The 21,855-nt window shown below is 38.9% G+C and overlaps 1 protein-coding gene across 17 annotated transcripts in view; it reads right to left on the bottom strand.

Moving 5' to 3' along the window:
- CLYBL (citramalyl-CoA lyase) overlaps positions 1-21,855 on the bottom strand; it is a 222,898-nt gene that overhangs the window by 4,962 nt on the left and 196,081 nt on the right. For 16 of the 17 annotated variants that reach the window (XM_036250259.1, XM_036250249.1, XM_036250254.1 and 13 more), the window contains 3 exons: positions 20,378-20,471; positions 18,940-19,107; positions 14,302-14,426 (listed from right to left, as the gene is read on the bottom strand). In XM_036250259.1, the coding sequence (XP_036106152.1) occupies positions 14,302-14,426; positions 18,940-19,107; positions 20,378-20,471 (387 nt within the window). Of the gene's footprint in view, positions 1-11,061; positions 11,127-14,301; positions 14,427-18,939; positions 19,108-20,377; positions 20,472-21,855 lie in introns of those variants that run through there. The other variant, XM_036250256.1, reaches the window with a different exon arrangement.

Here is a 21,855-nt window from a genome sequence, read left to right as displayed (position 1 = left end):
AGCCTGGCACTGGACATACTTTATTTCATGTAATGCTTGTAACCACCGTGTGAGGTAGATACTATTACTGTTCCCCATTAACAGTATTTTTTTTCTTATTTCTTTTTAATGGTGATAAAAACACATAACCCAGAATTGCCATTTCAGCCATTTGGGGTTGTACAGTTCAGTAGTGTTAAGCACATTCACATTGTTGTGTAACTGATCTCCAGAAAATTTTCATCTTCCGAAAGTAAAACTCGGTCAGTTCCTATTAAACAACTACTTCCCAGTTCCCCTCCCCTGGCCTGGCAACCACCATTCTGCTTTCTGTTTCTATGAGTTGTATTCATTCCCATTTTATAACTGAGGAAACTGAGGCACAAAGTATTTAAGGAACTTGTACCGGTCTGCCCTGTAGGTAGTAAGAACAAAAGTGGGATAAAACCTGCCTCTCTCTGATCTGAAGCATGTGTTCCTGGCTGATCCCCTGGACTTGTTGATTGAAAAGTCTTCTCTGAGTGGGTTCCCTGACCACCTGCGTCAGAATCATCCAAGGGGAGTGCTTGTTAAAATGCAGATTCTTGGGCTGGATCCTATATGCTTTGATGCAGAAGGCCAGTGGACGGGCCACGGATTCTCGGATGATTCTAATGCACGTTCAGGTTTGAGAAGCTCTGTGTTTTAGCTTCCCTGGGTAGAAATGATTAGGCTGGTGTTGGTATGGGAACAACCCCATCCCTGCCCTCAAGGAGCTCACAATTTGCTGGAGGAGACAGGGAAGAATGAAGCAGGTACAATATAATGCAAGAAGAATGAGAGGAAAAGCCAATATGATGAGCACAGAGCAATCGCAGGGTCTGAATGGCTGCCCTTTCCAATTAGGACCATCTTTGCCACTTTGCTCAGTTCACTTGGACATGATGTTGTGACCCTACAGTATGCCGTGCTTTCCCCGCTAGAGTTGCCATGGAGCTCCTTGCACAGTGTTTCATTCCACAAGTACCTACTGAGTTATTTGTTGTAAAGATGACTGGCCAGTCACTTTGGCACATCTTCCCATATGCATGCCTATGGTTTCGGTCTCAGGCTCCCAGATATGAAGGGCGCCACCACCTTAGCATGGGAAGGAAAACATTTACTATTGGGCTGTAGTTTTTCTAACACCTTGGTCATAGCCTGGTGGCACGTTAGGCACGGGAATAATGGGAACTTTATCAGACCCCGAGGTTCTTCATGGGGGTAGAATCTGCCTTATAATTTGATGGCAAAAGCACTGATGGCGGTGATGACAACAGCAATCCTACCTGTGGGAAATAATCGGATGTTTTGCATTTCCAGCACTAAGACCTTGAGATTTTTTTCCCTCTAGAGTTCTCAAAGAATAATTTTCTAGAAACCATAAGTTGATCTAATGCTTTCAAATAACTTCTTTGGCATTCAAGGAATTCTCCGGCACCTTCCAACGATGATGTTGCTGCAATGTGCCGTGAGGGGGGTTTCTCTGTCAGCATTAGTGATGGCATCTGAGCACAGTCGTTATAGTCCTTCTTTTCAGGGTGACACTCCTCCCGTGACGGAAGTCTTACACCCAACGAATTAATGACCTCACAACAGTTCCCAGGGAATTCCTAAAATGCCCAGTCAGCGTTGGCCACTGTCATGTTCTCTTCCAGATCTGGGGAGTGCCCGTGCTGCTCAGCCCTCTCCGCGGCCGTGGGCTCCTGTCATAGCCCCTCCTTGCGCAGTCACCTGCTGCTGAAGCGCGCAGTGGGTGCAGCTGATCTGGCAGACACTGTTTCCTTCTCCTTTCTTTCCAATTTTCAGCTTATCAACTTGGATAGTCCTCCGACGGGCCCGAGTATGGCCTTGTTCCCTCACAGTTTGGTTATGACTTTCCTTTTAAGGATGTATGTTTGGTTGCCTGTCACCTAAAGCCCAGTGGGGAGGCTGCCCGGCTCCAAGGCTGGTGAGCGGAGGTCTCACTGGGAAAGTGCTGGGACAGTTAGCAGGGGAGTCGCACCTTCCTAATCGGGATCATGCTGTACTTTTTCTAAAACACCAATAGGATCATCCAGTTGCTTAAACCCTGCTTCAGGTCCCTGTGGACTTACAGACTCAAGGGCGATGCTCCCCCAACACGAGCAGGCCCTGTCTCTGCTCTGAGCCTTCTCGTCTGCCAGTCCACCAACACACACACACCTCAGTACCCCTCTCCCAACACTCCATTCTCTGCTCTGAGGGTCCTTTCCATGTTTGTCCAGCAAACTTCTTGTGCTTCGAGGCAGAGAAATGTCAAGTCCTCGAAGGTTTCTAGACTTCCCCATAGGGCTAACGCCTCTCTCCTCCTTTCCCAAGGCAGCCTCCCGTTATAGCCCTTGTCACACTCCTGTGTAATTGTCTGTTTACACTGCTGTCCTCCTCGCTATGCTGCCAGGCTCTTGAGGGCAGGGGCCTCATCTCACATGTGTTTGAATTCACAGAACCCAGCACCCAAAACATGGTTCAGGATGGAGCCTGGCTCTTCTGGGGGACCAGACCGAGATGACTGGGGGGCATGATATGGGAAGGTAGAACCTATCTTACGTTCCTCCTTTCCTTATCTGCCGGCACTTTTCTGCATCGCTTGGTCTTTCCCTGGTCTGGTAATACTCACTGGTTAGTTGGCCAACACTTGCTAAGCCTCCAGGGAGATGCAGTGTCTAATCTCAACAAATGTGATGCTGGGTTGGGGTTGGGTTAACGCATGCAAATGACTTAACAGTTAAAATGCAAGCGAGTATGTTATATTTATGGTGCAAGGACAGAGGAGCTCAGAGAGAAGGAGCCATCAAAACAAGTATGGTTTGACTAGGGAAGGGCTTCTAGGAATAGGTACTTTTAAAATCATGTTGATTTTTTCCCCCAGTTTTTATTAATTTATTTTTGTTACAGATATTTCTCCTTTTTGCCCCCTAGATCCCCTCCTCCCCACCCTGCTCCCCCATCCCCCCAGCATTGTTGTGTCCACTGGTTATGCATACATGCATATAGGTTCTTTGGTTCATCACATCCATCTCCCCCAACCCCCTCCTCTGCAGTTTGTCAGTCAGAAGGTCAGGGATGCCAAATGAAGGTCAAGAGAGGGATGAGGGAACTGGGAGTAGCACACTGAGACTGAGAGTGGGGTTGGCTTTCTCTCTGTCCCTCAAGAGTCCCATGTGCTTCTGGTCACCAGTGACTCAACAGATCAAGCAAAATGAAGGACTACAGTAAGAGATACTGGATCTTTCTAGGCTGTTTATGGATGAAGGGTTTTCTCTAGGGCCCGAGGTAAAGGAGCCTAAACTAGCTCAAATTAAAGCAATTTGGAAGACAGACAACATTTTAAAATATCGGTTCTGCTACTCATTAGCTGCTTGACTTTCTGTATGACAAAGCACATAAGACTTTGTCTCTGCTGGATTAAGCAGGACTGGAATCCCCTGGAATCCCTCTGCTCTTGCTGCCTGCCCTGGTGGGCCCCCGACTTGCTCCTTCCCGGACCCTAAGGAGAGGAAGTTGAACCCCGTTTCCTTTCCTATTATTCTGGGCACTTTCCCTCTGTCCGGGAGCGATCTGGGCACCCAACAACGTGAATGTTAAGGGTTGGCCCAGCCCAGCCCAGCTTTGCTTCTGAGTGAGACCATCATGCATGGATTGACCCCTGCATCCACAGATGGCTCTCTGGGTCCCAGGAGAGGGTTGGGAGGTAGGAAAAGATGTTCATTCTCCCCTGAGGAGGAAATATCAAGACACTATGGTTTTTACTCTACAAACTATAGGCTTCATCCAGTAAGGCCTAGAATATTCGTTTCCAAACTAAAAATTAGGAGAATGCAATCTTATTAGGAAGACCCATTACCAAAAAAGGAGGGTTCATCTGATAGTACTTTGACAAAATATTTTCAAAGACATGTTGTCACTTGTAGTAGGGAAGGCATGGCTATTTCTGATTAACAGATGCAAAAACTGTGGTTCAGTATTAATACTCTTAAAGAAACGTATGAGAAGGAGAGGACTAGAATCTACGACTTTGCTTCCCAATCTCAAACTCTTCCCACTAATCTATATATCTCAGAGTATGGCTGTTAACTGTGGTACCTGTGAATATATTAAAAAATTTAACATATATTTACATAGTGTATACTGCATACTTGAAAATTTTATTTTGATGTCATTTCTAAAAATAACTAGCATATATAAACAGTTATTTCACAGATATTACTTAGGATGAGGCTGAAAAAATAATGATATATAGGTGAGGTGCAGATGAACAAATATGTGAAAATGCAACTTTAATAACTGAGTTTGGGAACTACTAAAATATAACATGTTTCCATCCTGAGTTTCCATCTGAAAGCTCTTAGCATCATTATTTTGATATGAGAAATACCAAAGGACATTTTCAGTGAGGAAAAAATTAATAATAAATATGTAAATGATACTTTAAGTCCTGAAAAAAACAAACAAACCCAAAACATTTATAAGAAGGATTAAAGACAGTGACATTTCATCCTTATATATGTTGCTGAATATCAGTAACCCTTTGTTTCATGAATAAACATCTTTTTTATTTTATTTTGTTTTTATTTATTTATTTCTGTTTATGCTCCTAGCAGGAACCGAACCTGGGACTCTCTGGTCCGCAGGCTGACGCTCCAACTGCTGAGCCAAACTGGCCAGGGCTAAACATCTTTTTTAAATAATTTTTTTCTTTATTGATTTTAGAGAGAGGAAGGGAAAGGGAGAGAGAGGTAGAAACATTGATGACAGAGAACATCGATTGGCCACCTCCTGCTTGCCCCCCACTCGGGATTTGGCCCACAACTTGGGCATGTGCCCTGACTGGGAATTGAACCGGCGACCTCCTGGTGCATGAGTCGATGCTCAACCACTAAGCCACACCGGCTGGGCATGAATAAACATCTTTTAATATTGCCATTAAGAGAGTAAAAGAATATTATTGAAGACTTGGGAAACAGAGAACATTTTTTTAACACTTATAATGATAATTTGATGGGTATTTTAATAATGTTCTGAATTAAAATTCAATACCATTTACATCTATGGCCAGTGCATTTATAGATGCTAATGTATCTCTAGGTGAAATTTCTATTGAAGTCATTCAACATGGACAACTCACATCGGGCTAATCTCTCATTACTACTAGCACTGAAATTCTCACAGATGACATTCCACAGCTTTTGATGGGGAAGCCTTTTAAATGATGCATAAGAATAAAACAGCTGGAATATCTGAAGGGGGTTAGTTTCCTACCTGACTGGGGAATGCGGTGACAATTCAGACCTGTTGAACTGTTTGGGAAGGTCCTTTCAGCCTCTGCCTCAGAAAGGGTGTGAGATGTGGGGGTTCCTGCATCCTGGACAGCCTATCGGATTTATTTTCCAAGTTCTGAAAGGTGCAAAAGCCTGGAGAAGCTCCCTTTTTATCCCTCCCATCCTTTCCCCTGTGGCTCTCTGGCTTTTAAAAGAGCATAGAACCATCAATGGAGAACGGGATGGACGGCTGTGTATGCTCCAAGCACAGTTCCACCTACCAGGTCAGTGCCGGCCTGAGAGGACACTAGGGATCACCTGGCCAAGCAGCCCCTCTGTGACTTCCCACCAAACAGAAATAGGCAACTCTCCAGGACAGGCACAGTTTGAGGTGTACTCAGTAACTGCAGCTGTGACAAAAAGCACACAGATACTCAGAGAGAAGGACTTGCAGAGGTTAGGAATATAGGCTGTTGGGTCAGCCACACCTGACTTTTTGTATCCAGGCTCTTCCTTTTGCTGCGTGTGATCCACAGCAAATGATGTTACTTTTCCAAGCCTTGGTTTCTTCATCTGTAAAATAGGGATGACACTTTCCTTGTAAAGTTATTGTGAGGACTAAGTAAAATAATGTAAGCAGTGGCCTGTCACATAACAGGCTCTCAGGACATGCAAACTACCACTGCCATTACTGTCACCACTGCTGTGACTGTGTCCTCACTGAGACTGCTGCCACTACCATTACCAGTGCTCTGACTCTCCCTCATTGCTGTTCCCATCACCACAATCACTACTACCACTATGGCTGCTGCTATTATTAGCCAGAGATTATTTAATTTCATTTATCACAGAAAGGCCCAGTAAGAAACAGAGCATTTGAATCATAACAGGATTTTTTGGCTTCAGCTTTCAGGATTCTGAGAGACATCAACGTTCTTGAAGTTGCAATGCGGAGAGGCCACTCGTGCCTAAAGCTTCCTGTCCCCTCTAAACTCTTATCAATCATATTGAATCATCCCGTTAAGAAACTAGACCTGGGGGTGCCATATATCCGACACAGCATCAGTAGTTGAAAACAAATACACTTAGTAGAATTTTAAAACTTAGACTATCAGATGTAGGAGCTATAACCAAATGCAGGTAACCTGAGACTGGGAGCATGGCTTAGGCTGGAGGAGGTGGGACAAAGGGGGACGAAGGACAGTTTTCAGCAGAGGGTCCTTGGAATGTGGCTACTGAGTTAGAGGTAAAATAAGTCAACATCATCATTTTGCTTTTTTTTTTTTTTTTTTTATCCTCACCCAAGGATATTTTTCCATTTTTTGTACAGATAGAGTGGGAGGGAGAGAGAGGAAGGGAGAGAGAGTGAGAAACATCGATGTGAAGGGACACATCGAGTGGCTGCCACCCGCACGACCAACCAGGGCCGGGGACAAACTGCAACCGAAGTACGTGCCCTTAGCGGGAACCGAACCCGGGTCTCTCCGGACCGCAGGCCGACACTCTAACCGCTGAGCCAAACTGGCCAGGGCTCATTTTGCTTTTTAGAAAGGAATGATTTAGCTTTAACTCTACATAGAAATAGAAACCATGTTGAGCATTAGAATGATTAATTTGGGGCTTTATGGACAGTTTTAGGAAGCTGGAGAAGAAAAGAAGCAGCAGTAGAAGGTTTGGAAAATGAATGTGGCAAGGCAGGTGGAGGTGGCTGAACAGTAGGGAGGAGGGCTGAGGTGCGTGTTTGGGTCAATTATCTTAATATGTGACCAGTCCAGAGTCATCTACTGCCCAGATGGAGGGTCTCAGTGGACCAGAGCCATCCTTACTGCACAAATGGATAGGGAAGACCAAAGGTGCCTTCTGTTTTTAAAATTCTCCTCAGAGCTCACAAAATGTAGGCAGCAAGATTTATCTTTAACATTTTTCAGGCAGAATGATCAGACAGAAATAGACAAGTCTTTGTTTTAAATGTCTTTTGATAAGGAAATCTGGAAAAATCAAGCCAAGTTTGCCATGTGGAAAGCTACCCACTGAGGTGAAACAATTGGATTTATAAGCATGTTGCAAAATCTAAGGGAGTTTCCACATTTGCTAGCAAATTAGACACTGTGCTTACTTTTCTGTTTTTAATAGGTTTATTGAGGTATAATTTACATACCATAAAATTTACCCATTGTTAAGTATGTATAATTCATTGATTTTTAGTAATTATCTCGAGTTCTGCAACTATAACCTCCCTCCTAGATTTTTTATTTATTTTTTTTGGAAATGAGAAATCTTGTTTGGAAAATTTTATTTTTAACACTGAGATAAATGTGTAAATATTTTAAATTTAATTTAGAATATTTCATGTCAAATTTAGGCTGGGATTGTTTATGAGAAAAGCAGAGAATAAAGGCTATTTTATAGTGGCTTGCAGCTAAGACCGATAATGTTGAGCTTCTATTTTATGCATTCTAGACTTATTCTTTCTTGGGGAAACACATCTAAATGAATAAACACAAACTAGAAGGCACTTTAAAGCATTTGGTAATATATAACTGACAACAATAACTGATGGAATAAGTGGTGAAAATTTTTTCTTTCAATTTTTCTAGGAGGAAACAAAAGGTCAGTATCATATATACTGTTAAAATACAATGAATAATTTTTTTAGCACTGTCAGAAATTTAGAATCCAGTAAGCTAAATAGTATTTACTAAATGTATATTGTGTACCTATTTCTGTCCAAGATGCTGCAGGGAGATCAGTGATACAGAAGAGAGAATTCTGTACTTTCTGGGGTAGTGGTGAGAAATCCCCCCTCCCTTTTTTTCATTGAGGTCCACTAACCTAAAATGGTACCAAAAGAAAAAAAAAAGAAGAAGTAAACAAAATCTTGATTTATATATTTTAGTAAAATATCGTTGACCTGCTTTTAATATAAAAAAGAATTTAAAATTCTTTAATAAATATAGCAAAAATTAAAAGAATGTTCTGAACTTCTCTATTGGTCAGTTAAAGGAGAGAAGGCAGGGATGGTGGTGGGGTGCAGAGATGATGTAGTGGGAAAGAAAAATAGGAAGACACGGAGGAAACAAAAAGGGATTCTTGGAGAGGAAGACGAGGGAGGACCGGGAGACATACATAGAAAGACACACACAGAGCCACGCACACTAAGAGGGAGAAATACTGTCAAAGGAAAACAGGGAGAAAGCTGTCCAAGGAGTAAAACCACCCTTTCACGGCCCTTATTTACATCTTGCTATTAAAGATGATGAACACCATGGTATGTTTGTCCAACCACAGGTGTAACTGAGAACGCGACTTTGGGAACCTGTCCTTCGAGGGAGATGAAACAGGCTGGGACCAAATATGGCCTCTTTGCCTAAGGCCCCCAGTGTACCTTGCGGGGCTGAATGCGTGAAGAACGCAACAGAATGCGGTTAGCAGTGATCAGAGCTAAGAGGTCTTTCTGGGGTAGGGCAGGTGGGCAAGTGCAGGACAGAAATGCGAGAGAGGGGGTGATGTGGGAAATAATGGCTGGGATGGCACACAGATACTCTGTGTTCTTTCTGGCCTTATCACGGTTTCTGCTCATGCCAAAAATAAAAAATAAAAAAGTGTGTGACTAAGAAAAAGATGCTAATCTGAACTAATTGAATTCACATTTTGTTTGTAACCAAATGCTTTATGGCTCTATCTAGTTTTGGTCATTAACATGGGGATTCGCTGTGACCCAAGTGAAACCAAATTTCTGTTCATAATTATGTTCATATCTTTATTTACAAAGTGAGCCCAGAATTTTGGTGGGGTCTCTATCATCACCTTGGCTGGGAGTGACCTCAGCAACTTCCAAACCCTTGTTGGGTCTTGGTGTAGTAAGCTGCAAACTGAAGGGATTTGACTAGAAAATTTCTGAGATTTTTTCCAACTAAAACAATTCCTTTTTTAAATTGAAGATGAACCAAAAAAAATCCTAAAAAATATGAACAAGAATAAAATTATTTCGATTAAAATGTACTTAAGAATGTGTTACAAATTAAGGATGAAGCAAACAACTTTAAAAGATGCCAGATTTAACCTACATACAAAATCTTATTCTTGAATACTGAACCAGCAATTTGCCAGTACAGCTATGACACAGGATATGATCAGTCCCAGAACTGTATCGCTTTGCTTTAAATGTTTAGAAATCTGCAACTTGTTGTTAATCAAATCAATCTTAAAGTCAACATTGGCAGACTCAGCTTTTCTAAGAATTTGACTTTTTATAGTCAAAATTATGGCACATAGTTCTAAAACTATTAAATAAACAAGGAAATAAAGGGAGAAATGCAATGAGTAAGAATCCCCAAAGCAGAGTTATGTCCCTTTACCTTTCATTTTCACTGGCAACCACTCCGTTCTGATTTTAGTATTCCTGCTTACAAATAAAGGGGGAAAGGCTGCGGGTGGTGGGGAGCATGGGTGTGGGAGGGTACACTGTTGTCTATTAGTGGAATCAACCTTTTCAGTTGACAAAGACAACAACCAAATCTGTAGATGGTTTATTTGATCTGCGTGAAAGAGGGACAGTGGGATTTCTGGCACTTGAATAAGCGGAAACAGTATTTTTGGCTAGAGAGACTTCTGAGTTCTCTCAGGGAGCCTTCTAGAAGGCCATCTGGACCATAGTATTTCTTTTGTAAAGCTCTGAATTTGGAAACACAAATGAAAGGTGTGTGAGCTGCAACCGGATACCTATGAAAATAATTTGCTTTCAATATTGGTGTGGGGGATATTCCTTGTAATTTTCTAGATGAAAAAAACTACATGAGGAAAAAACCTTTTTCTTTCTTTATTAAGATATAAGTTCCTAATATATATATATTCCAGTAGAGGATTTGCTTTTGAATACAAACGTATTTTCATTACTGCTCTCTCTAGTGAAATTAGAATGTTTCAGTTATGTGCGTTATTTATAGTTGTTATGTCAGGTAGTGACCTTGTTTTTGACCTTTATAATTATTCATTGAACCTAGATTTTAAAGATGAACACTTTCCCTTCCTTGGTTTTTAGCCAGCTTCTGAAGCTGTAACAAACAAACAAATCTTGAAAAAGTTAAACAAAATCCTTCCAAAACAAAATAAAGCACTTATGGCAATGATACCAATAAACCAGAGTGCTTGGAAAACTGAAAACGAAGCAAAGCCATACTTGTAGGCAGATACTGCAGAAATATGAATATTCTAGTGAAGTACCTTTAAAAATTGGTCACGTGCTACATTTTGCTATTCTTTCACATTTTTCTGTTAGAGCCTCCATTCAGAAAGAAATAGTAAATCCTTATATTAAGATTTCTTGGGATTATCAATCATTTTTAAAAAGTAATTATTTTCTTTAGCTGTCATTTTGCCCAAGAAGTGATGACTATAGAAAAAGAAAAAAACTAGCACTGAATTTATAATAGAGACATAAAAAATATATAGTATCATATATATGAATATATATATAGTATAAATATACGTTACATGTATTTATTTATAAACGAATTATAGTTTCCACTGATGTCAACTAATATTAACTAATTATTTGCTTGAGAGTTTTCATTTCAATGATCCAGTTTTCACACTACACACAATTTTTAGTTAATAAACACTGGTAAAACCATATTTTTAAACAGGCAATACTAAATTTAGTTGATGGAGAATTTTCAAATATTATGGAGTTAACATTATAATGAAAAAAAAAGACATAAAAATGAAATTAACTTTCAAGAAAATCATTTATAAATTTGAAATATATCACATGGAAGTGACTTACCCTGGCTAAAATATTTTTCGAAGATAAAATAATGACATGCAGCTTCCATCTCAAAATACATTTCTCTGCAAGGATGAAAGAAAGACTCAAGCTTGATTAATATTATGGATATATACCTCACAACTGATGTCAGCTAAATTAGAAATATTTTAGTTTATAGGAATTAAAATAGGAGCATAGAGTACGTGGACTGTTCAGACATTTTCCAACAGATTTAATCAAGAAGATGACCGCAGTCCTTAATGTCAACCGATAGCCTAATTCTTAGTGGGGATTGTTGTACCAGGCAAAATCCTTAAAGTAGGCATAAATATCATTACCTGCCAAACAGTGACAGGTTAGATGAGCAGATTATTATTTGTTAATGTATTTTCATCCAACATTAGACTAAGGCATCAAAATCTCTTTCCTTAAAACCTCCAATTAAAATAAAACAAAAAAATGTATGTGATACCAAAGACTGAACCCTAATAATTTATCTACTTTTGATCTAAGTAGTCCCATGAATTTTGTTATTGGGTGAGAAAAGGAGATAAAAGAAGAACTTTTCTTTTTGAATAATTATTATAACTATATGATAATAATAATTATTATTACTGTAGAAGACAATTACCCAGCATAAACTGTAAATTTTAGCTACACCTTTGGTCTTAAAGAAGAATATAATTTAAGATGAGAGCAGGAAGTAGAGGAAAGTAAAGATATATAATTTTGCCTTCTTGGGTCATTTCTACTTAAAAACATTTCTTGAATGAAATTTTTCATCAGAGGGGGAAAAAGGCCTTTTAGAAATTTATAATTGTCTCACTGGGACACAACCATCAGCTTCTCCTCAATGACAGAGTCACCTGTGCTTTGGACAAAGTAACCGAGGGTGTATGTTTTCATCTGTGATTCACATTTGAAATAAAACAGATTAGATGCTTGTTGGAAGCAATACTTCATACAACTGAGCGACCTATTTATACTAAATCTTTACAAACAGAACCCACATTATTTAAACCCCAAGACCTCTCAAGACCCAGAGTCACCTACTTGCAGACCCAATTTTTGTGACCAGTCAATTTATAGGCAAAGTAAAAGAAACATGTGAACTGGATAAAATAACCATATGTCCCCACTGGAAGCCCCATTACTTGAGCCATTTAAACCTTGCTGGACAAAGCACCAGGAGAATTTGCGATAGGAAACAAACCTACACGAACGGGTCAGGGAAGAACTGACCTAATAGTTAGTCTCTCTTCTGCTCTAATTTCTACAGTTCTGTGTTAAGAAAAGCTGCCACACGGTTGAGAAAGCTTATGCCCCAACAAGAGGGCATTTCTTATTTGGAAAAAAAAAAAATTCAGAATTTAACATTTAAGTTGCCATCATCAAAAGGTAAGGACACTCTGAGACGATTTTCCCTGAGAACAACACTTTCAAGATATAATGGAAAAGTGTGTTTTCCTTCATTCAAGAACTTAAATGATGGTGAAAGAGCGTGTTCCTAGTTTGAATTTTGTTTGTTGGCTACTGAAATTTAGTGTAACCTCTCCCATATCCCTAGCTGCTTACAGCGCCAAGTAGCATCCTTTGATGTTATCTAATGTGAAACCCAGTGTAACACAGGGCTAGCCCAGACTGGAACTCTGCTTGGTCTGCCGTTTTGATGGTCCACATCCTGCCTCAGTTGATTATTTCAGTAGGAAGTATTCATCACATGCATGTCCTCAGCTTGTAGAAGGCACACACAGAGGTGCAGAACATTTAGGGAGTGTGTGCACAGGCAAGCATGGGACAGACTAGAATGGATGGAGTTATTTGTGTGTATGAATGAAAAGGTACATGGCTCTTCTCTCCAGGTAAATATCTATTTTTGAAGATCTGGATTTTTGGGTCAAGATATATAAGTGAACATAAAACACAATGTCAACTTAAAATATTTTTCTATGAACTGCAATGTTTTTCTGATGGTCACTACTGATTTGAAATGAAAGGATGCTATTTATCCTGAAAGTGGTATATGTCCAAATGGGATGTTTCCAATATCAGATTCTGCCTTTTGATTTTAAGCACAAGTCTGTGTACTGGTGATCTTGTGGGTGTGTGAGGGTGAGCATGTGCGCCTGGCTGGAACTGAGGGCAGGTATCCATAGTGAGAGGGAGGGACTGACCTATTTAATACTGTTACTTACTTTCCCGAGTCCTGGGATTTTCAGGTGTTTTTACTGTCAGTGAAAAGTATAAGTGACACTTCTCACATTGATGTCTTCGGTTCACCGAGGAAAACCAGGTTTTTCTTTTTTCTTTTTGGTAAGGGAGACTGTGTAACCTTTAGACCCTTAATAATGTTTCAACATTCTCCCCTAAGTACTTCTGCCTTGAAGGTATCCAAACCTCACTCCTTATGTAGGTAACAAGGGCGAATTTAGACATTACCTCTAGGACAGATTTATAAATGCAACTTTCTCCCCATCTCCTTAAACAGAGGCACACGGTATTACTGCAAATAACCTTTAAGATAATTAACTGACAATGCTGCAACTAGCATAAAATCTTCCTTCAGGCGACACCTAATTTAAGTGTTACTGGCACAAAGTGGAGACAGATTGCGCATCACCACTGCAATATTTACATAGCAGAAACCCACAGAGCAGGAAGCGCGGGGCTCAATGATGCACTAAATTAGGAACAACCATACTCCGGTGTTAATTTGCTTTCCATTCTATCCAAATCTCAGGTCCAGAAATTGGTGCAAGCACATATACAACCTCCCACTCTGAAATGACTAAACCGGAGGAGATTTCTGTACTTCCCCCTCCCCAGTGTTAAAGTAACTTGAAATTTATTTCTTCTCTCCACAAGAACCACTTGATCAAACTGTGTCTATTTCATTACAACTTGCTCTCACTTTGATCTAAAATTATTTTCATATAAAAGCTGCATCAGAGTCTATAGAGAAAAACTATATAGAGTTCTTCTATTTTCTCAACAGCTGCCAATATAGTTTATGAAAAGAATAAAATGAGACTTGAGTTCTAGTTGGTAAAATATTTAGGAACATGGAAGGGCAAATTTACTTTTGGCGAATTTCTCACTGATAAATATTGCCCCCCCCCCCCCCCAGTACAAACCCTCCCCACCAAAATATGAGTTGTTTTGTTTGTTTTTTAAATTTCATTCAAACAATGCTTTTTTCATTCTTCCCCACAGTGTCTTAAACTCCACTTTCATCCAAGGTATTAATAAAACATTTACCTTTCCTAATTGTTGATGTTCTTTAAAGGCAGCAATCAGTTCTTCAGCCCACTTAATTTTTTCAGGGGAAGGAGAAAACTGCTCCTGGACAATCGCGATTTGGTTTGGGTGTATCACCTGCTTACCTACAAGGAGGGTAATAACACCAAAAACAAAACAACAAACAGATGTTTAAACAAAAGGTCTCGACCACGCGAGGCTCCAGAACGCCTCACAGACTGTATTGTATGTAAAAGAACACATTATTTTACAACATTTAAAAAAAGAAAATAATGGCAATTGGGCAGGCTTTCCCAGAATACCACACAAGGGCAAATACAACAATGGGAGTGATTGTGTTTCCGATGGAAATGCCACCTTGGTGCAGATAATCTCTCGTTTTAGTTACAGGTGGGTTGATGAAAGCTCTTGAATAATGCTTTGGCTGGAACTTTAAAGGATAATGTCTGAGAATTAGAGTGATTGTTTTGAATTAAAGTAGAAAAAAAATTATACGTTAATTCTTTCAAATATTATAAGTTGTCTTTGGCTTATTTTGTACCATTACCCTGCCTTCGATGATTTCTTTTAGAAGTAATCTGTTGGTTTTCATAAAGCTTACAGAAGCAGATATTATAACTATATTAATATCAAATACTGTCTCACAATAATAATATAACTTTCTTTCTTTTAAATATAGTATGTCATTTCTAACCACGAATAGAAATTTAGATTTCGATGAAAAGGTTTTATTCAGTACGTTGAAATAAAAGGCAGATTTGAACCGTATGGTCTCTAAATTACTCTATTTAAAAATGTTTAAATAAAAATTACAGAAAGTTTCTGTATCTAAAAATATAACTAGATTTCCCTTTTTTCTTATAGAATGAAGATTTTACATTTTTCTTTTATATAGATATTTAGATACCCCAGATGAAATCTTATCTCTGTAGTAATAGGTTTAAAAAGGCTTTATGCTTCTTTTTGAATTTTCTTAAATAAAAACATTACACAAAGATAAGAGTCTCAGGATTCTAGGAAATCATGCAGTCATAAAAAAAACAGTTACAGTCAGGGAAGAATAGAATCTAATCAGGTCATTAATAAAATGAAACATAATTTAATGTTATAATAATGGTGAGGTTATATTTTATTACATAATGAAATTATGGGCATATTTGGTACTCTAAAAATGAATGTACACTTAATAATAATTTACTCTGCTAAATACATTTGTTGGTATATCAACTTGCTTTGCTTTGAAAGAGTTGTTTTAACATTTAGTCACTAGGAATTATATCCTTGATGTTTAAAAAATGGTCAGTTGCTATAACTGCCATTATTCTATCAAATAGAAAAAAGAACAATATTTGTAGAAAAAAATTTGTTAGTGTTTCATGGAAAAGAGTTTAAGTGAATACATATAGTAATACTTTTTCTTACGGTGGCATAATTAAAACATCCTAATGTTACTATTTCATTTTTAATCTGTCAGCATACTAATAAAGTATTAAAATGCTATATAAATAAAGATGCTTTAAATTATTTGAGGAATGATTTCTGGGAACAAATAACATCAGTGATGACAAATGAGAGCTTTTTTCAATAGTAGGTACTGAAATTATATTTAAGTAATCTAATAGTTGTTACAATATTATTAATAAAGGATGTCAGTTCTGGTAGTCATTTTGTACTAATTGTTAGTCCTGAATTTTATAATTTATGTACATAATTTACAGTGATGTGTAAAAACCCAGATTTCATGGGAACTTCTTGGTACACACACTAAAATTTGAGGAGCAAAACACAAACTATTTAAAATACAGTAAAACTACAGATGGCTTGCATATACCCATATTTTGGTTTTAGAAATTTATGAACAACTATATGTGAAATTATCTTTTGTTGAATCTTATATACCCCAGCAACGGAGCATCAGACTTTAATGTCATGTGGGAGCGAAGCAAATATTCTATACAGAAGAGTTTTTATTGACAAGTTACTGAGAGGGTGCAAAATTGGAAGACATTAAAATTTATGACCATGAAATCCTTTTTACAGTACCACTTGATATATCGTGCTTTAAATCAATACCTGTCAAGTCTTTTAGGTAACTGTATGATGGTGTCATTTTTGTCTTTTACAAAAGACTGCAAAAAGAAGAAAACCTATCGAGTTTCATATTTATCATCTTTCTTCTCAGCATGTAGTACTGGAGTAACTGTGATGACCAAGTCAACTGTTAAAGCTTTATTCTAAGATTTATTTTTAGTTTATTTTTATAAAAATAATTCCTAAAGTTAATAGCTATTTATACAGTCAATGCATTGATTTAAAATCTATCTACACGGATTGTAGCTCTGTGAAATGATGACTACAGAAAAGAAACTATAACCTACTGTTTCATGCATGGTTAATTTTTAAAAAACTATAACTCACTAAACATATGTAATTTTAAAAAATACAGAAAATCCTTATAACATATATTATTTCTTATTAGTGTTCTGGATAACACAATACTTTTATTGGATTTTAAACTTTCAACCACCTGCTTCAGATAGGATGTGTATCCTCCCTCTCTCCCTCCCTCCCTCCCTCCCTTCTTTCCTTCATCCTCCCTTCCTCCCTTCCTTCCTTTTTTCCTTCCTCTTTTTCCTCTCCTCCCTTCTTGTACAAAGCCCAAGGTATGGAATTAAATGACAAATAATTAGGACAGACAGATCACGAGTGTCCTAAAATGCTCATTAAATCATTTATTGTTTAAAAAATACTACAAATAATCTCATATCTTATCAGACTAATTACCTTTTATTGGCACATAGAAATATAATTGGGACAACAAAGACCTTCCTAAAAATTGCAAAATGGCTATAAAGTGTAGCTCCCTACTTTACTGACTTGTTCACTTGAATGTATAATGGGCACTGTACCCTCTGTGCCTCCCCATCCCCCCTTCCATTTTTTTGTGTGATTTAATACTCCCTGTTGTTGAGAAACAATAGTGCCAAGCCCATAAGCCTCTCATGCTGAGTTGGGCACAGTCTAGAAATTTAAATCTGATTTGAAATAACTTGTCTTATGCCATTGAATTAGGGACAAATTTAATTCAGTCCTGTATCTTGGAGAAACCCTCAAACTCCTTTGTAAGTTCTTGAGCATACATTTACCCCAGAGGAGACCGTGGACACCCAGGTATATGAGTGGTGGCAACAGAGACCCACATCAATTCAGTGTTTTCTATTTTTTATTGCGTTAGTGCCCATTTCAGAGCAACATCTGGCTTCCTGGCAGCCAATGCCACACGTTTTAGACCAACAACATCAGGGTCTGTTAGATAGATTTCATGGAGTTTTCCTCCAACTTTTCCATTTGGGCCACGTCCTAACCAGTTGTTAGAAACAAGCTGGTATAACAGGCCAGAGGGACAAAGACAACCCCAAGACCAGGCTAGAGGAACTCTTTCTTTCTCAGTCACTATTAAATGTAGGCAGGATTTATTAATAGTTCAGATGACTGAAAAATATTTCCCTATAGGAGATCACATTTATTTAACAAACTTGTGGGGGTCACATTTTAACTCTTTATATTAGAAACACAAAATCAAATGTCAAAACTTTATTTAATTCTAATAGAACACTTAAAATGGTTTCTTAAGCCTTTCCATTTTACTTCAGGTTTAATCATCATCTATTCAGATACCTTTACATTTAAAGTCACCTTATGAAATGTTTCCTTTATAACTCCTAACTAGACATATTTCAAAAATATTTACCAAAGGGATAGCATGGATGCTTGTCTCTTTTCTTAATTATTTGGGTACATTTCTGAGCATGATATTCTTATAACTTGCAGCAGAATAATGAACAAGAATGAAAAATTTTATAGTGCTTTTTTATCTATGGTTGCACGTGTATGTATGTGTGTGTGTGTGCAATTGCAGACATGTGTTTGGGTGTAGAATCCTATTGTGGTTTCTCAAAAAAAATACATTTCTGTTGCAAAAACACAATTTTCAGTTGCTCCCTGGGTTCCTGGGGACCTGAGTGATCCGACACACCAATCAACAGAATATCCGCCTGTGCTCCAGGACCGGATTGCGAGGGACCCGCTGATCTCGGTGCCAGCCAATGCCTGTAGGTGCTGCCAGGTGCATAGACACTTACTGGGAGGTGGGAGAGAAAGAAGGGGCTTGGAGTGGCAGATAAATAAAAACCTAGTTATGAGTGAAAAAAAAAGATCAAAAAGAGATCACCACAATTTTTTTTCAGAAATTAATTTTTTGACTACTGGAGGAAATGTTTCTTCAATTCATCAACCCAAACTCTTAAGGCAATTCACCCAGAAACACTTCTATAATTGTCTCATCTCTCCCCTCATGTCAGCAAGAACTACAACCAAATCCAAGAGGACAGAAAAAAAATGGTCACTAATATAAAGAGGAAATAAAAGGAGTGACTTGTCGATTGGCAGAGCCAAAGAAAAACCTGAATTTGTTGGGCAGGTTCTTGCCCTGGATGGCTTTGTCATGTTTCAAATAGTGGAACAGGCATGTGAAATACCTGGCCACCTTAGGAACACTCATTTCTAGTTAAGTTTCTATTTTTCTGGAATGTTCTCAAATCCAGACACTGCTTTCTTAGACATCATCAGGAATCATACCCGTGAATCCCATCATGGCTCCTTCTCTCGCCTGCCTGAGAAGCCCCTCCTCGTCTCGAAAGTCGATGTACACCAGGTCTATGGCCTGCAGACCAAAGGCCTTCGCTACGACAATAATATTTTGTCGGGCGTAGAGAATATCTTGCGTTTCTTTACTACTTGTTGCTCCTGAAAATGGGATGTTGACAGAAAAAGGAGACGTTAACTTTGGAAACTGAACCCATACATCTCTAAACAACTTAGTTTGTAGGGACGTCTATGTCCTCCTAGGAATCGCTCCCCAGCGAAGTGATAATTCAGTATAAACGAAGAGAGGGCTATGTGGAGACAGAATTAAATCTCACGTCTCACTTGCAAGGCATCTTCCAGTATCATTACTCGTGTGTGCATTAAGAAAAGGCCTCTCCCCCACCTCAGGAGCTAAAATCATGAGTGACTTGACAGGTCACAGATGACTCCTGATATGTTTGCTTCCTTCTTGCCATCACTTGGAACGGGTCAGTCCCAAGGTGGCCCCGCAAAAGGTGGCCAAACAGCTGTGCAAGGAGATGGTTACGTTCTCCCTGAGCCGAGCCACGTGCTGGGGCTGCAGTGCCCTGTTACAGCTGGGGTTCTGAGCCAAGCACTGCAGCCTCAGGGCGGGGTGGAGAACTTGGGGAAACAAAAGGAGCACTCCTGAGCGAGGCAGAATGTGCCCACTATGGGCAACACAGTCTCCATGAAAGACTGGTGTTAAAATGAGTTCCTTTTTTTCACCCTGGGGATGGGAGGGAGCGTGTTTATATTTGCTCTGGGAAAGCTGCTGCCTCCAGGTCACTGGGGCTGTGGCTCTGAAACCCTGGTGCCTTGGCCTCTCTTCCGGCCGCACCCGCAGGCTCTGGGGTGCGCGCACTCAGACCGCAGGCAGCGTGCCCAAGGGCAGGACGATCAGTGGAGACAAGCGTACTATCTCAATAAGTATTTCCTAATAAGAGTTCTGAAATATACTTTAGGAGGAATGTAAAATCTATTTTAAATAATATTTACATAGAAAATTATTCTTTAGAGCAAATGTGGAATTGTTTTAAATTTGTGTTAGGAGTCTTGATAGCTTTTACACTGATGTGAAAATAAATATTTAAGCAATAGAGAAATTGTTCACATAGTACTTACGATGATGCATATATTCCTGAACACGTCTGAGGCTGCAACAGGCTTTTTATTAGTTATTTTATAAATGAATAGAAGTCATAATGTTGTGTTCTGAAGCAAGACAACGATGAGTTGTCCTAAATCATCAGGAAGTGTTGCCCATTCAGCTAAAAAACTATTGTCATGGTTGGCAAATATACAATGTCATGTAAATGTCCGTTTGTGAAGGGGCAGAGAAAAAATATACACACACATACACACAAAGAATGAGAGAGAGAGAGAGAAATAGAGAAATAGTCTTGGACACCTATGCTGGCTCGAAAATCTTCTCCTCCAAAAACGACAGCATCTAGGAAAAGACCCGCTTGAGGCCCAATCTTGAGTGCTGCGTCACACACGGTCTGGAAGAGAGCAGAACAGAACCAGGTCTCACAGAAACGCATGGAGGAGAGAAGCAGCGTTGTCTAGAGTTCAGTAACGGAAAACCCCCACTCTGACACCACACGTTTTGCCTGAAAGCAGTTCTAAAAATGCAGCCCAAATGTACCCCTTTTGAAAGGTATTTAATATTGTCTGAGATATGTCTGATGTATACACTGGCTTTGCTTGATAGAGTATATTAATATAGTTATAATATTCAAATTGTAGTTCATCCAATTTCTAGAAAAACTTTGGGTTAACTCAGTTTGAGTGTACTATAACTTATTTGTATTTTCCCAAAATTTGTTTTTGCTTTAAGAGATTCAAACCTTAAACATAAAGTCACAGGAGAGAAGGAAAGAATTTTTAAATCAAACTAATTGGGTTGTTTGCATTGGGATCAAGATTTCTTAGTAAATGGTTTTAGGATTAAAGGTACATGATACAAAAATCTACAGTGCCGGAGGGGAAAATAAAAATGCAACAAGTCATCCAAGATATATTAATAAGCAACTTTGACTTATCTGTGTGAAATAATGGTAAATGACACTCACCGTAGACATAACTGTGAGCCTACAAAGGTGGAGATACAGCTAATATATGTAGGGGGGAAAGACAGGAGAGACTGGTGAGGATACTGCTGTTCATTTCAGGGGTGGTAAGTGCTTCTAAGCACATTATGGAACAAAATGGCAAAACCGCGCTAAAAATCAAATCGTTGTATGACTCTAGCTGCATCTAAGGGATATGCTTTGATTTTATTCCCAGAATTCTAGGGTGGGCTGAAAGAATTTGTGGTGAGTGGTGTAAACACGCTTGATCACGAGGCCTGAAGCAGCTCCCAAACACTTGCACACTGCCCCTCCTGCATGGTCCAGTAGGTCTCAAAGTTTCCTCTCGGAGTGTTCGTTCACGTATTACCTCTCCAGTACAGTTCATCTATCTTTTTGTTTTGTTTTTAGGGATTTCTTCTCTCCTGCCCTCTGAGATAGGGTGCTACATTGATGTTCGCAAGTCAGGTGGAATGTGAGGCATATTTTAGAAGAAAATTGAAATGACAACCGATAAGGAGATTTTTTTTACAATCTAGCTGTTAATTTGTTAAGGCAAATAGTTCGATGCAACCATGCAATGCAGGAAAACATTTGGCTCAAATAATCTTCCTGATATATATTAGGAAATAGTTTATGTTCTAACATGGTAACCTGAAATAATATACCACAAATTATTGGCATATACTAACCAACAAATAGCAATGGTATCAACTAGACATTATGGATAATGTTGCTACAAAGAGACCAGAAAGTTTCCCAATAAAAGACAGTTGTTACAAAAGAATAACCAAAAGTTAATTCATAAGGGTGA

Source organism: Molossus molossus, unplaced genomic scaffold (assembly GCF_014108415.1).
Source record: "Molossus molossus isolate mMolMol1 unplaced genomic scaffold, mMolMol1.p scaffold_m16_p_9, whole genome shotgun sequence".
Lineage (NCBI taxonomy): Eukaryota > Metazoa > Chordata > Mammalia > Chiroptera > Molossidae > Molossus > Molossus molossus.
The sequence above is the reverse complement of the archived record's forward strand: the minus strand, read 5'-3'. Positions and strand labels throughout refer to the sequence as shown.